At 34.2% G+C, this 17,246-nt stretch overlaps 1 protein-coding gene across 1 annotated transcript in view; it reads left to right on the top strand.

Moving 5' to 3' along the window:
- The window catches only part of Abca5 (ATP binding cassette subfamily A member 5), a 68,614-nt gene that overhangs the window by 44,521 nt on the left and 6,847 nt on the right, over positions 1-17,246 (top strand). Inside the window, exons 21-34 of the mRNA XM_055592412.1 lie at positions 1,099-1,226; positions 1,640-1,777; positions 2,747-2,860; positions 4,502-4,672; positions 6,360-6,473; positions 6,810-6,944; positions 7,812-7,886; positions 9,081-9,172; positions 13,124-13,250; positions 14,388-14,505; positions 14,601-14,692; positions 15,479-15,654; positions 16,201-16,276; positions 16,388-16,482. Of these exons, the coding sequence (XP_055448387.1) occupies positions 1,099-1,226; positions 1,640-1,777; positions 2,747-2,860; positions 4,502-4,672; positions 6,360-6,473; positions 6,810-6,944; positions 7,812-7,886; positions 9,081-9,172; positions 13,124-13,250; positions 14,388-14,505; positions 14,601-14,692; positions 15,479-15,654; positions 16,201-16,276; positions 16,388-16,482 (1,651 nt within the window). The remainder of the gene's footprint in view (positions 1-1,098; positions 1,227-1,639; positions 1,778-2,746; positions 2,861-4,501; positions 4,673-6,359; positions 6,474-6,809; positions 6,945-7,811; positions 7,887-9,080; positions 9,173-13,123; positions 13,251-14,387; positions 14,506-14,600; positions 14,693-15,478; positions 15,655-16,200; positions 16,277-16,387; positions 16,483-17,246) is intronic.

The raw sequence follows: 17,246 nt of genomic DNA, 5'->3' as shown, positions 1-17,246 counted from the left end.
TTTTCTTTCTTTCTTTTTTCTTTCTTTCTTTCTTTCTTTCTTTCTTTCTTTCTTTCTTTCTTCTTTCTTTCTTTCTCTATCTCTGTCTTTCTTTCTTTCTTTCTTTCATTCTTTCTTTCTTGTATTGTGTCTTGCTTTTGGAACCATACTCCCACTGCTTGTTAAAAATGAAGCCTGTATGTGTGTATAAATGTATATATATGTTTATACACATGTATGTATATATAACAAACTTGTGTATATACTACACACACACACCATTTTTTTTTATTCTCCAAGAGCATAGGTTACATGGTGACTTTACTTGTAGTGTAGCTTTTTTCTAGAGTACATAGCCACTTTGGTAAAGTTAAAGATCAGTTAAGGTGCTTGGTTAGGAGAAAATTTTGTGTCACTTGGCCATTAAGCACTATTCTTTATGATATTCAGGATTGGCACTCAGTCTACCATATCATTCTTTTGTGAGATTTGGGTTTCTCTATGAGTCACATTTGTTCTGTTTTGGTTCCTGGCTTTTGTGATGGTAGAACAGGACTGGTCTGCTCATCAAACATGATGTTGTACATTTAAACATTGTTAGGATTAAAATCTTTTTGGTTTCAGGCCATTTTTAAACAATAAAGGTAGAAGACCACTTTTGTGTTTGACTACTTTGGCACAATTTAAATTACCAAATAGGTTACTTACTTTTTTATGATACTAATTTTATGATAACTCATTACTGTTATTAATATTTCAGTAGGCAGCAGGTAAAATTCACACAATTACTGTGTGCCAGGTGCTGTTCAAAGCCTTGCATGTGTATTCAGTCATTTAATTGTCACAACCATTCTACTTTTAAAATAGTTATGCTTATTCCTCCTTGATAGAGGAGGAAACTAAATCTAGGATGTTATTGTAACTTGCTTGAGGGACATATAGTGTAAGTAGTGCAACTTAGATCTCAACCTTGGCCATCTGGCTACAGAGCCAGTGCTTTTAACAACATCTAGGCTGATGAGAGAAGATCTCCTTGAAAGAGTACTATCCCCGAATGTTAATAAAAGTCTCTGTTTCTGACTTAAACTGATTTTTATTATTCTTCTTTTCTAATACCAGATTCGGATATCAACGATCTTGTTAACTTTTTCACATACCAGAACATAATGGTGACAATGTTTAATGACAGTGACTATGTTTCTGCTGCTCCCCACAGTGCAGCTTTAAATGTGGTGCGTTCGGAAAAGGTAAGAGTGCTGCATGTACGTACTCATTTAACAGGTATAAGTCCTACAATGGTCACTCTAAAATTAATTTGCTGAACTTAGCCATTAGTCATGAACTAGAGTCTAGTTTTAGGAATAATTATGTTTGTTTGTGTTAGTTTTTATGTCCTAGTAAGTATCTAGTAAAATTTTTAAATTTTATTTCACATAATATTTCTGCTAAAATGTCTGTATATTTTAAGCCAAGGTATCTTTAGCTATCTTTATTTTTCCTATCACTTGCTGAAGCAGTTTTTCACCATATCTATTAAAATGTAATTAATTAAAAGATCTAATTGGGTCTAACAGGGTTAGTTAGCAAGAAAAGTTTGGTCCTTTGCAATATTAGTGTACTTAATGTAAAGTATGAAATAACTCTTCTTTTTAAATTGTAGGACTATGTTTTTACTGTTGTTTTCAACAGTACTATGGTCTATTCTCTACCAGTAATGATGAACATCATTAGTAACTACTATCTTTATCACTTAAATGTGACAGAAGCGATCCAGATCTGGAGTACCCCATTCATTCAGGTAAGCAGACATACACAAGGGTGGATTCATCCCTGGAAATCTCTTAATGTTAAAAGTGGATGTGGAGTTTAGGAGTCTCCAAGATTAGTTTGCATCAAGATCAGAGCAGCTTTACTTGATGCTAATAGGTTTGTGAAACAGTGATACATTAATTAGAGACCAAAAAATGAACATTGTGTCATCTTTTTATGTGGTGTGTGTGTGTAATCTAGTTACTGAGATATTGAAGGAAATCTTGAGAAGTGACCTAGACAATCATTTTTACTCTAAATAGAAAAATTTTGAAGGATAGGAATAATAAGATGGGCATGTACCATTTCTATATCTTACAATAAAAAAGTGACCAGGGCCAGGGTGTTTATTAGACATGTGGGTTGTTTTAATGCTGTGTACTGTCCCTGTTTCATAAGTATACCGTCTTACATAAAGAGAATAGAGACAGGCCAGGATTTTCTCTTAGAATGCTTACTTAGCAGGTTTGGTCTCTAACATGAAGGTCAGGGTGAACAAGATAGAGAAATGGACTTGTTGAGAGTAGAGGATAATACCAAAAGCAACCTTCATCTCAGGTATTCTGCATTTGGATTTCAACTACGTACTGGATTGCCTGAGAAAGTTAGCTGATTCCCTGACTCCTTAGGGTAACAAGGGACATGGAGCTATATGAGTTAAAGTCTCCCTTGTCTGAGAGAAGTTCTTGATTCCCTAGGAAGATACAGCTTTTCCCAAGGGTAAAAAGGAGGTATCAAGATCATATATGACGTTTGTCATGAAAGTATCCACCAAATATCTTAGGTATTTCTTATCATTGCATCTGGCCGCTGGTGGACATGCTAATTGTGTTCATCCATGCTCATGTGATAGATACCATAATATCTTTCTTTTGAAATTTAAATGTTCTTTTTGGATGTTCTAAGGTATTCTAATGTGATTCTCAGATTAATTTTCTATTTTGTATGTGTCTTTCAGGAAATTACTGACATAGTTTTTAAAGTTCAGCTGTATTTTCAAGCAGCTTTGCTCGGAATCATTGTTACTGCAATGCCACCTTACTTTGCCATGGATAATGCAGAGAATCATAAGGTAATTGGCCTGATAAAAAAAATTACAGGTATCAGGCTTTGTCAAGCTGAGTTCAGTTGTTGGAATCCACATGGTGGAAGGAAAGAACAGATTTCTCCAAATTGCCATCTGATATCCACATATGCCATGCACACGTGAACACACGTGAGTAAATGCAAAACAAAACAAAACAAAAAAACCACATTTTTTTAAGCTAGCTAAAAAAAATAAATAGGACTGGAGATACACCTCATTAATGAAGAGCACTTACTTTCCTTGAAGAAGACCCTGGTTCAGTTCTGAGTATCTGCATAGCAGCCCACAACTGCCTGTAACTGTAGGTCCAGGGAATTCTGTGCCCTCTTCTGTCCTCTGTCGTCCCCTGCATGCATGTCGTGCTATAAACTCAACATATACACACATGTACAAAATAAGTAAATATCTTGAACAATAAAAATTATAGCTATTCATTGCTGCTACTAAGAAGGGTTATATAAAAACCTGTTGGCTTCATAGAAAACTTTAAGAATATGCAATTTGGAAAGTGTCTTAATTAAGTTTCTTTTGCTGTGATAAAACACTATGACCAAAAACAATGGGGGGGGGGGGGGGGGTATTTGGCTTATTCTTCTAGGTAACAGTCAAATGCTGAATTAAGCAAAGCAAAGGAATCTAAACGCAGGAACTGAAGCAGAAATCATGGAAGAAAGGTGCTTATGACTTAGCTTACTTACCCGGCTTTCTTACACCTTAACCTGTTCTCTGTTTTTATGACTTATGTATTTTAAGAGCATATAAATGAGTTACAGTATGCATTTTGGATGGTTCAACTTTATTTTTTTACTACTGTAACTTCCTAGTACTTTCTTGAAATTCACAACATTTGTGTCAGCAGTCTCAATAGTTCATTTCCTTCTATTAACAAGAACAGTTTTAAGGTATGGGTGTACCATAGATTGTATGACAAGTACTTGTTAAAAACTTCTGCACTGTTGCTTGGTTTCATTATTACAAACATAGTCGCTATGAATGTTTGCATATAGTTGTATGAACACTAGTGTTTGCTTGTATGTATCTGTACACTGCATGCTTGTAGTACTCACAGAGGCCCAAAGATGGCATCAGATTCTCTGAGACTTGAATTACAGATGTTTGTGAGCCATCATATGGCTCTTGGACTTCTGGATATGCATTCCACTTCTTCCTCTTAACTAATCTTTTATTTTTTGTTTCCCATTTTTCACTCTCTGGTCTGCTCTTTGATATAATACTCTTAGTTAATATGAGTAGTTAGTTTTAGAGCTGCTACAGATCACATGAATACTATTGTTAGTTATCAGGACTTGAGAAAGATTTAAAGACAGATTTTGAATATGAGAATCCTTTTCCATTTACATGTATTTCATTTATTTTTGCATACTTTTATATGAGCATGTTTGGCTACTCACTGATGTCATACTCACCATTTCTATGTTATGTTTTATCTTATTTTGATTCTTAAAAATTTTGTTGAAATTGTGAAATCTCAGATGAACATAACTAAGGGCAAAATGAATGCAAAAAAGTTACATTTTTGTTTTGTTTATTAAATAAAAAGTTTTATAGTTTCATTTTTTATTTGAAAATATTTAATATTTAAATAATTCTTTTTTTTTTTTTTAGATCAAAGCTTATACTCAACTTAAACTTTCAGGTCTTTTGCCATCAGCCTATTGGGTTGGACAGGCTGTTGTGGATATTCCCTTGTTTTTTGTTGTTCTGACTTTGATGCTGGGAAGTTTATTTGCGTTTCATCGTGGACTGTATTTTTATCCTGTAAAATTTCTTGCTGTGGTAAGTTAGCATCAGTTGTGCTCACAGTATTTATAGTTAAATATTTCTTAAAATCTATTTGTGTGAATGTGACAGGTTTAATAATATATATTTTCTTTTTAAAAGCAAATGGTTTTTATTGTATATGGAACACTTAATTCAATTTTTATTACAAGTTTATATTTATTTTTATAAAGAAAATCAAATCACCATTTAAAAAAAAAAATCCTTGAAGCTGTTGTGGTCTTTCAAGTAGACTAGTTGTTTGCATCAGGCCCCTAAATATACCATTCTTCCTGTTCTCATGCCTAAACATTTTACAAGAAAGGAATTAGTTTTTGAAAAAGACTTGATTTAATAAATGTGTATATGGGTGTGTGTATGTACATGTGTATGTGTGTGTAAGAAGTATAGGCAGAGGCCAGAGAGGGTGTTGCATCCCTCAGACATAAGAGTTACTAGCATGAAGCCAGGCACAGTGGTGCCCACCTGTAATCCCAGCACCCTGGGAGGCAGAGGTAGGCAGATCTCTGTGAGTTTGAGGCCAGCCTAGGTCTACAAAGTGAGCCCAGGATAGCCATGGCTACACAGAGAAATCCTGTCTCAAAACAAAACAAAAATAGCATTACCAGCATGTGCAGTTTGCTTGGCTTGTTACGATGGTACTGAAACCCGAACTCTAGTTCTCAACAAGCCATGTCTTGAGCCCTGGGAAAGAAACTCCTTCTAAATTTTAAGTTTGTCTGAAAATGTGAAAGACGTGTAGCTGACATTTCTGATCTGTGGAAATGTCTAGTTAAGTGTCTCTTTTGGTAAATGATTTTTAGTAGAAGAAAAGCAAAACAACAGAGAGCCACATATGAGGATGCTGGATGCAAACATTGTTTTGCTAGAGATCGTTTGGATTTGCCTTACTAACTTCTGCTGAATAAAATAAGTTATACTCAAGTCAGACGTGGTAGCGTTCACCTTTAATTGTAGCACTTTGAAGGCAGATGCAGACAGATCTTTTCTGAGGTCTAGGCCAGCATAGTCTACCAGGTGAGTTCCAGGCTAGCCAGGACTATATTGTGAGATCCTATCTCAAAATAAAACTAACCAAAAAACCCAACTAAAACAACAAAAAAGTTATTTTGACTGTGATGTGTTAAAATGGTTGTTAAGTACTGGAGAGCTGGCCCACCAACTAAAAGAACTTTGTTATTATTGCAGAGGACTTGGGGTCCATTCCCAACACCGTATAGTGGCTCTCAATCATCCATAACTCCAGTTCAAAGGGATCTGATGCCCTCTTCTGACCTTGGACACTAGTCATGCACACAATACACAGACAAGCAGGCAAAGCACTTCATATGTTAAAATAAATACATCTAAAAATTTTAAAGAATGGTTGCTAGTATTTGCGAGATATAACTAGCTATAACTGGTTTTAATACTAAAATAATGAGATAATAGTACTTGGTATAAAAATGATAAATAATGTTCAGCTTAAATTACTCAGAGTTGTATAAAACAGTAAACTAAAAGCATGATTTTTATTGGCTTAACAGAGTTTTGGATTGTAAATGTTCAAACAACCACATTTAGAATGATTTGTTGAAGAATGAAATTTGAGAAATAAAATTACTTAATATTTTAATATGACTGACATTTGATGTTGTTATAAACAGTTTGTACTTTTATAGAAAAATGCATTTCTGATTTACAGGTTTTTTGCCTTATTGGTTATGTGCCATCAGTTATTCTCTTCACTTACATAACTTCTTTCACCTTTAAGAAAATTCTAAACACCAAGGAATTTTGGTCATTTATCTATTCTGTGGTAAGTCCAAGTTTTATACTATTTCAGTTTTTTAAGTCAGCCTGTGTAGCAGGCAGGCTTTGGCGATGGTAAAGGGTACAATGCTTCAAGAGTGTGTGGAGAGAAGTAGCAGTCTCTTTCTGTGGGGACATTCATCATTCATCTCATCGCCGCTCACAGTCTTTACAGCCGACAACCCCTGTCAACGTATTGACACTTCCTGGCTTAGTATCATACCTGGCTGCATACTTTATTTGAGGATCAAAAGCATAGCTGATGCTGAGGCACAACTTGTAAATAAATTTATATGAGATTTTAAAATACTCTGTCACCTGTTTTCTCTTGTTTCCCCTTTAGACAGCATTAGCTTGTGTTGCAGTCATTGAAATAACTTTCGTTTTGGGATATGCAGTTACAGCTGTTTTTCATTATGCCTTCTGCATAGCCATTCCAATCTACCCACTCCTGGGTTGCCTGATTTTTTTTATCAAGGTATGTCTAGTAGATATTTTAGAAAATTTAAAGACTAAATATACATTCCTTAATCTATCTTTGATGTCTTGTTTTTTTTGTTTTTTTTTTTTTTTTAATCTGCCATACAGGTTTTATTTTTATTTCTTGTATGTACATATGGGTGATTACTGTCTCAGTAAAAACTGCTGATATCTTGGTTTTTGTACTGAAAATAGTAACAAATATAAGATTAACTGCTGCTGCTTTATTATATAATCAATATAGGGATTTAAAATAACAAATCTTTTCAAGTATGATTTCAGGGTATCAAAGGAGAAAAACTATGTTTACTACATGGCTTCTGAAGCTCAATTTGCTATGCATAATTAGATGTATGATCTGGTTTCAGTCAGTTTTATTTTTAGGAGTTCCTCAAGGATTAAGTAATGTATTGTAGTAGAAAGTGATGAGACAAAATTAAGTGTAAGAGGTTCCGCAATTCCCAGGAAAACATAAAGGAAAAAAATCAAATTAATTTTGAGTGTAGAAAATTGAAGACATTTCCATCTTATTAGGAAAAAATAAATAGTTGGGAGGAGTAGGGGTGATTATTATTAAACTACATTGTATGAAATTCTCAAAGAATTTATAAAACTTATTAATTAAGCAATAAATTCATACCTATAATTGATAGATAATTCTTTTTTCCCCCACTTTGGTTTAATTTGTTTGACTATACTTTGGTCTAGAAATATTTTGTGGCATAGAAGATTTCAAGTTAAATATAACACAGCTTATTAATAGAAAGAACTTATTTATAGAGATCACATGTTTATAACTAAAAAATATTAAACATCTTAAGTCTGAATGTCTGTGTAAATACATTATAAAAATGTTTTGTTTTAGGGTTCTTGGAAGAATATACCAAAAAATGAGAATACCTACAATCCATGGGATAGGCTTTTAGTTGCTATAATAATGGTAAGATATAACAATAACTGTTTTTGTTTGTTGTGTGTCCTCATGAGAGTATTAGTGGGGCTGGAGGGATTGCTCCTTTGTTACAGTAATGGCTGCTCTTCTAGAGACCCAGGTTCAATTCCCAGCACCCACATAGTGGTTTACAGCTCTGACTCCTATTCCAGTCGATCTGGTGTTCTCTTCTGGCCTTCACAGGCACCAGGTATTCATGTGGTATACATACATTAAAAAAATAAAACAAGACAAAACAATCCTCATATACATAAAATATAAAATTTAAAAACAACAACAACAAAAGAAACTGATAATGGACTGAAAACGCAATTGGTTACAAAGAATGTTTGTCTAGCATGTATGAAGCCCTTGGCTTGATCTCTAGCACAGTAACAACCAGGTGGGAGGATGTGCTGCTGTAATCCTAGCACTTAGTAGGTAGAGGCAGGGCAGTGAGAAGTATGAGCTCATCCTTGCGCTACTAGTGAGTTAGCAAAGAATGACTTGGTTCTCTGTGTTTTTATTATTGTTAGTTTTGTCCCATTAACATAAGGAACAAGCCCATCAGGTGTGTTAATACTAGTGAATCTGCATTTTTGTAGTAATACCTTTTGTTTTCCAATTATCCCCACTATACTGAACTTTTTTATGCTACTAATTTGATTTTATTATAACTGACTTCCTCAGAGGAAGAACAAATCCTTTTGGTGTTTGTGAGACTGGGCCTTAGATATCTTTGGCTGGCCTTGGTTTTATAATCCTTCTCCTTAAACTTCCTTATTGCTTAGATTGCAAGCCAGTGACACTATTCCTAACTAAGATTTTATGCTTGATTATATTTTGTAAAACTGTTAGCAAATGAATTTATAGGGGTGGAAATATATGAAGAATTATTTTACAGAAAATAACATTACTTTGTTGGCATTAAAATATATGCTGGGGGTGTAGTTACTGGAATAATGTAACTATTGGCTTACTAATAATGTAATTAATGACTTTGTGGATGTAAAGCCCGGGTTCACTCCAGCACCAAGAAACTAAATAAGACAAGTTATTTTAATTATCTTTATTATGACAAACACAAAACAGTTGGATTTTTCTCCTCTGATTTTGATAGAGAACCTGAGCTATGTAGTCTTGGTTCTGCTGGGAAATAAAAAAGATGATTTAGTCATAAGATATTGCATATTCTTTTCTTAGCCCTACCTGCAGTGCATACTGTGGATTTTCCTTTTACAACACTATGAGAAAAAGCATGGAGGCAGATCAATAAGAAAGGATCCGTTTTTCAGGTTAGTTTTTATTTTTTTACTTAAGTATTATGGTTTTGAAAATTTATAGATTTGTACTCCATAATTTTAAATATCAACATAATTTTAAAACAATTCCAGCACTCCAAAGTAACTGTATCATAGTCACTTTCCTGCATTCCTTCCCATGCCGCTAGCCCTATGCAACTACGAATCTCCTACATCCATGAAGTTTTCCTGTTCTGAACATTTCTTATTACTGGAGTTATATATAGCATATAGTCATTTTTTGGTTTCATTCTTACATTCAATGTATTTTTTTTCTTTTTTTTTGTAAAATAAACATTAATGTATAGGGTCCTTCACATGTTTATTGCATATTCATTCTGAATATTTATATAATACATACAAAACATTTTTTAAGAAAAGGAGTAATGAAATATGCTTTGAAACTTAAGCCATGAAATGTGTTTTGAAACTTCAGTCACTAAAGACTGTGGTTCTGTTAAATACTTAAAATGAATTTAAGTTGTATACTTAGCAGTTTTTTTTTTAACTTTATTGGGCACATTAATATTAAAAGAATATCAGATTGTTAGGATTTGAATTATTCGTTTTCTTTTTATTACATTTGTATTTATTTTGTGTGCATTGTTTATGTTTTGTTTGTTTATGTGTGTGCATAAGTCATAGAGTGCATGTTGCACCCAGAGGAAGCTGGCAGAAACTGCTTCCTTTCTGCCTTGTGGGTCTTGGATTGAATGTAGGTCATCAGGTTTGGCAGCAGACACTTTTCCCTGCTGAGCCATCTTACTGGCCCAATAGTTAGGATTTGAAGAGCAAATTCTTATCTGTCTCATACAGTCTTACAGTTGGTATGATTTTGGAAGGTTCCTCATTTATTCTGTAGCAGTGCTTCATTCACTTCAAATTTTCATTTTGACAAGTACCATTATAATCACCTTTTCATATGCTTGCCACTTTAATGTCTTCAAAGAGAAATGCCTATTTCTATTAGACTGTCCTTTAGTATTTTAAAAGTTGGTCCACTGTATTTATATTATAATTTTTTAATGTATTTTGTATATGGATATGTAAATTGCAAGTATTTTCTCAGAATTATGTATCTTCACTAGGTTATTTTAAACTGAAAGAATTTCACTTAGTGAAATTGGTAATAAATTAGTCTGCAGTTTCTCTTCTGTAACTCTCACATTTGTGTATTCTAAGAGTATTAATGTGTGTAAAAACACTAGACTCTTTAGAAAATCAGTGTGCAATACTTAGTAGTTCTCACAATAGAACAGTAATGTATACAAACACTGGGCAGTTTAGATGAGTGTGAGATGCTTCCACTGTGTGGGCTTTCTTCTCACTTACTGCTTCCTTATCTGTACAGAGTGCTTCTTTAGTTTTATGAGGTCTCACTAGTCAGTTGTTGGCCTTAATTCCTGGGTAGATGCAGTCTTATTTAGAAACTCATTTTCTACACCTAAATTTTGTAGGGTAAGGTCCATATATCTTCAGCAGTTTCAGCATTTCAGGTTTCACCTTGAGGCCTTCGATCCCCTTAGAGCTTATTTTTATGCAGGGTGATAGTCAGAATTCTTACCCACACTGGCAGCATCATAAATGTCAGTGTCAGCTTTCACCGGTAATTTTTCACATTCATGCTTCTCAGTTGTTTAGTCATATTGATGATTTCATATCCTGGAGCTTTTCCTCTTTTAACTGTGTATGGGGTAGTTCGTGTTTTTTATCTTTTCCTCTCCCTAATACTGCTTACTTAATTTATATTGTTTGTCAATTTCATTATTCTCAGCTTCATATCTTTGTTATATCTGTTAAAATTATATTTTTATGAATAAAAATAACAAAGTAACTCGATTGTAGTATATGTTTAGTGTACAAAATCAGCTCCGTTTTGGTCCTCATTGGTAGCCTCTAACATTTTCCTAGTTAATACTTGTTATTTGTTTTAATATTTACTCCAAACTTTCTTTGTATTCTTCAAATTCTGCAGTTTACCTTGCATCCTGCTTCTTAGTGAAATATTGCCATTTATCTCAGAAAACATAGTACTTAATTGTGGTGGTCTCAGCAACCGCCACAGCCGACAGAGTAATAATCTACATGAGGCAAGAAGGAAATCCAGTTCATCAGTACTAATTAGGTGGTGTTGGTTCAAACTTCTGACCTCGGCAGTTTATTTTACAAAGATTTAAGTACAGTACAACTTTGGAAAACAGTTTCCTGGTAACAATTATTTAAATTCCATGTGCACCGTAAAGCTTAAGGATTGACTACATTGAAATTCCTTTGTAAAGTACATGTCACCTCTTCCATAAAGATGGGTTCCATAGCTTAAGGGCCTAAGGAACAGGTGTGGTCTACAGAGCTACAAAATACATGTGACTTCTCCCCTAAGGATGGGTTCTAGTGCCTGAGAAACAAGTGTTCAAGATAAAGGCCTAGGGAGGAAGACTGTGGTATAATCAAATTAGCTGGGTGGGCGTGGATTTTGGTGTGGCCTGGTCCTACAGATAGCACAGATTACCAGGCTGTTATCAGCACCCACCCTCTGCCTTCTGGGTAGAAAACAGGTACACATCTCTTTTCTGGAGGAGACAAGCCTGCATGCTTCACATTCCTGGTTTCCCTAGTGTTTATCTGTGAGCACAAGGACCTCATGCCTTCTACACTTAGTTGCTAATATTCATCTTCACTGACCAGCATTTTTGCCTTTTCTCTGTCCCAGAAGAAGAATTGACATTCTGTTCTGAATCATTTATTCCATGTACTTGAGAATGTTGCTGTCAGTTTTTTCTCTTTATCATTCTTCTGCATCATGTATGTATGAATTCATATGTATGTACATGTCTGTCTCTACCCCAGGGATCCTGGAAATTGTGCTGCCACAGCCATCTTTTAAAATACATGCTAAGGATCCAAATACATGTCTTCATGCTTATATGGCAAGCACTTTGCCAAATAAGCCCCTTCTCTCCAGCCCCTTCCTTTAGAATCTTACTGAGGAAAGAGGAATCACCACTTTCATACATAAAAGGACCAAACAATCTTATTCAAGTATAAATCTATTTCTGGCTCTTTATATTATACTTCTGTTTGTTTTCATAGTCAAACTCCTTCTTTAATTGTTCACTTCCCATTTACACCTTACTTTTTTATAATCTGGGTTTTCCTCTTAACTCTCCACTGATAGTATCTTCTGTGTCTTTGCTTTCTCTAGTAGGCTTAGTTTGTTTAATTGCTTGATCGACTCCCTCTTCCTTGTTTTTTTTTTTTCTATTGTTTTTGTTTGTTTCTTATATGTCCCTTTCCTTTACCTCTTTACCTCTATTTCTATTCAAAATTTTCTTTAAAAAAATGATAAAATTTTCCTTATCATTAAATCAAGTATTCCTTTGGATTTTGGTTTCAGCATTATCTACTCTTCCTAGACAGTTTCATTTTTATTCACCCTGTAATTTCTTTGGAGGAAATATTCACATTGTTTTTAAAATTAAACATTTTAAAATTTATGTGTATGTGTTTATGTTTGTGTTTAAGGCCAAAGAGGGCATCAGGTCCTTTAGAGCTTGAGTTAAAGGGAGTTTTGAGCCTCCTGATGTGGGTGCTGTGAAGCAAACTTACAATCTTTGGAAGAGAAGTACATGCTCCTAACCACTGTGACAACACTTGAACCCATTCCTCCTCCCCCCCACCATGTGGAATAACACCTCAAACATGATAGTGATATATAAAATGTTGAATAAATGACTGGATTTGTATATGTCATTTAAGCACTAACAATCAAGGAAAAATACCATTTGCAGTTCTACTTTTCAGAGGTAATATTAGGTCTCATGTTGATGTTTTTTTTTTTTAAATCGTTTTTTCTATGTAATTTTTAAAATATTTTAATTATGTAACTATTTACTAAATTTATTAATATTTTAATTATGTAATTATCTATTATTTGTATGTACTTAGGGCCCTTTCAAAAAAATCCAAAAATAAGAAGTTTCCAGAGCCTCCAATCAATGAAGATGAAGATGAAGATGTCAAAGCTGAAAGACTGAAGGTTAAAGAGCTGATGAGTTGTCAGTGTTGTGAGGAGGTACCTTTCTCATTATTGCTAAGTCATATTAAGTCTGAAATGATAATTAACCAAGGCACCAGAATTAATAAGAAACATTTCTTTATTGCATGTGAATGTAAAATTTATTTGTATACTGCCCTCTTGTAAGTGGATATAGTTCTTAAGATACATATTGAGAGATAGGCATCTAATTTCTTTTTTTTTAATTAATTAATTAATTTATTTTTATTTATTTTTTATTAATTACAGTTTTTTCACTTTGTATCCCAACTGTAGCCCCCTCCTTCATCTCCTCCCAATCCCACCCTCCCTCTCTTTTCTCCTCCCATGTTCCTCCCCCAGTCCACTAACAGGAGAGGTTCTCCTTCCCCTTCCATGTGATCCTAGTCTATCAGGTCTCATCAGGAGTAGCTACATTTTCTTCCTCTGTGGCCTGGTAATGCTGCACCCCACCCCCAGGAGGAGGTGATCAAAGAGCCAGTCACTGAGTTCATGTCAGAGACAGTCCCTTTTCTCATTACAGAGAATTCCACTTGGACACTGAGCTGCCATGAGCTACATCTGTGCAGGCTTTCTAGGACACAGTTCTTACAAGCTTCTATTTGCTATGTACTGAGACTGACACTCCACCGAGGACCATGTATGGATATAACCTAGAACCTCTGCTCGGATATAGCCCATGGTAGCTCAGTAACCAATTAGTTTCCCATAGTAAGGGGAACAGGGACTATTTCTGACAGGAACTCAATGGCAGGCTTTTTGACCTTTCCACCCCCCAAGGGAGGAGCAGTCCTGCTAGGCCACAGAGGAGGACTTGCAGCCAGTCCAGAAGATACCTGATAAAACAGGGTCAGATGAAAGGGGAGGAGGTCCTCACAAATCAGTGGACTTGGAAAGGGGCAGGGAGGAGATGAGGGAGGGAGGGCAGGATTGGGAGGGAATGAGGGAGTGGGATATAGCTGGGATACAGAGTTAATAAAATGTAACTGATAAATAAAAATAAAAATTAAAAAAAGAAGGAAATAATTCCAATACATGTAATTTTATAAAATAAAAGAAAAAAGAAAATGATCTCGACACAGAAACAGATTTGTATTAATTTACAAGGTGGGCATCTAATTTCTGACTTGTTCTAAAACCTATTTTGCTTATTAGAAACCAGCCATTATGGTATGCAATTTGCATAAAGAATATGATAACAAGAAAGATTTTCTTCATTCAAGAAAAACAACGAAAGTAGCAACTAAATACATCTCTTTTTGTGTGAAAAAGGGTTGGTATTTATTTTTTCTTAAGTAAGTGTTCCAGAAGAGTAGTTTCCATTTTTAATTTGACTTTAATACATAATTTTTCTCTCAATTCCTACAGGAGAGATCTTGGGACTGTTGGGTCCAAATGGTGCTGGCAAAAGCACAATTATTAATATTCTAGTTGGGGATGTTGAACCAACTTCAGGCCAGGTATGATATGTAAGAGTGTGAGTTGTATTTTGAATTAAGTTTACTAATGACAAAATATAAATTTGATGGTCAAACTTTATGCGTTTTAGTATTTTTGGTATAGAATGGTGCGATTAAGGTCCTTTGCTCATCTGAAGGTAATATGTATGGTGAAATGTTCACACACAAATAGACATATAGTTTTGCTTTTAATAATTATTTACATGCAAGATAGATTTATCAACTGTTTCTAAAGACAGTTAAATTAATTTCTGGAGATAGGCAAGTTAGTCTTGGAGATAGGCAGCTAGTCTTTGGTTATAATCATGTCACTTACCAGTTGGAAGAAACCCTCAACATCCATGCTGTTTTCCCTTTGCCCTCGTCACACTAGATATACAGACTCATCATTCTTCTGTGAATTACCAGGAATACTCTTTTCTTAAAATTTTTATTGTTTTGAGATTTTGCCTGAGCTGTTCCTTATGTCAGTACTACCTTATATCAGAAATAAAAGGATATATTTTACTTAACCCATTGGTTTAAATATAACCTTTCAGTGAAGCCCTGTGATGAGGACACTTAATTTTGTGACTTGATTTCCCACCCAACAGTATAGAATTATCTTTTTTGGCTGGGTCTCTAAACTCTGCCTTAGCTATCCATGCCCTTGCACCTTTACAAAGCAATAAAACCCTGGCCAGGTATTACTGTGTCTGACAGAAGGCGTTAAAATGAGTTCACTTATTATCTTCTTCACAATATAAGTTAAGCAAAGGTACTAACACTTGGTTTGTATTTTTGTAGATATTTCTAGGAGATTATATTTCACACTCAAATGAAGATGATGAATCTATTAAGTGTATGGGTTACTGTCCTCAGACAAACCCACTGTGGCCAGATATTACTCTGCAAGAACATTTTGAAATTTATGGAGCTGTGAAAGGAATGAGTGCAAGTGACGTGAAAGAAGTAATAAGCCGGTAAATGGTCTTTAGATTGCTGTTGCTATTTGGGGACAGGAAATGGACGTTTCAAATTTTGAAAATTTTAAAACAAGCATTTTTTTTTTGTAGATTATGATTTTTTTATAGAAAAATGTTCATTACTTTTCATTTATTCTTTACAACATTATTATACCTATTTTTAAAAGGTGACTCTTCTATTTCTGTTTATTGTGATTCTTTGTTATTTTTTGAGGTAGTCTTACTATGCAGCCCCAGCCAGGCTTGAACTCTGAGATCTGCCTTTAAGTTCTGGGATTAAAGACATGGTCCAGCATTTCTGCTTCAAGTTTTCTATTTCTAATTATAGAAATAATATGCTCATAAATAATATGAAAATGAATTGAGTAATTTATCAAGACAATTAATTTGTTTAAAATTATATAAACTGGAGAGTATTTTCTTACCTAATTAATTGACACTACCTAAGTGACACTTTCAGAGAGCACAGTGTAAGTGATCACACGTGACACTGGTATTTGTTCAGATTCAGCTACACTAATTTTGTACTGACCATTTTTGCAGAATTACAAATGCCCTTGATTTGAAAGAACATCTTCAGAAAACTATAAAGAAACTACCTGCAGGGATCAAGAGAAAGGTATTTTTCATTAGACAACAAATACATGTATTTTAGTTCAGTACTTTTTACTCTCTGGGCGATGGCCTCAGAGTGAAGTCTTAGTCCTGCTTTCCTCTTTCTTCCATCTAGCTGTGTTTTGCTCTCAGTATGCTGGGGAATCCTCAGGTTACTCTGCTGGATGAACCATCCACAGGTATGGACCCCAGAGCCAAACAGCACATGTGGTGAGTATGACACTAAAGACACGCCACTTAGTGCATGACATCATGGTTTAGAGTCACTATAACTAATAGTTTCCTGTTAGTAATGTGTACAACTTGAATTTATAAAATAGCAATTAAATACTTTAAAGCTTTTTATCATATCTTGTTGAAACATTCATGATATTTTATATACTAAAGAACAGAAATGAACACACAAGTGATTATTAAAATAAATAATTCTACTTTCTGAATTGATTTTGAAAGTTTTTTCCTTAGTTATTTAACAGTAAATTATGTTTTTCATAATATTGCTCTTAATTTATGTTGTAATTTCTTGTAGTAACTTAAAGTACTAGTTGATTGAATAATTTTTAGATCTTAATTTTTCTGTTTATCAAGTATAAAGTTTGATTTTGATATATATTAATTTTATGAGATTTTTTTATAATAAAAAATCATATTTTATTGTACTTGATTTGTGCTTTTGTACTTTCTTTTCTTTTTTTCTTTTTTTTTAATTTCTTTTTCTTTTTGGTTATTGCTGGGGATTGAGACCAACATCCTGTGCGTTGTAAGCAAGTGCTGTATCTTTGCACTGTACACTAGCCTGGTTATTACACTTTAACTCCATGTGTACCTTTGAAAAAACGAAGACTGTTTGCCTTTGTCAAGTTTTAAAACTAAGGAAGAGTAAGTTAGAATAGAAAGCATCATAGTTTGTTAGGATGCAATAGCTTGTAGCCCTTTACATCGGGCAAGGCTTAGTCATAGTCTGTTAGGATGCA

The sequence above is a fragment of the Psammomys obesus genome, unplaced genomic scaffold (assembly GCF_907164565.1).
Source record: "Psammomys obesus unplaced genomic scaffold, mPsaObe1.curated_primary_1811, whole genome shotgun sequence".
Taxonomy (NCBI): Eukaryota; Metazoa; Chordata; class Mammalia; order Rodentia; family Muridae; genus Psammomys; species Psammomys obesus.
The sequence above is the reverse complement of the archived record's forward strand: the minus strand, read 5'-3'. Positions and strand labels throughout refer to the sequence as shown.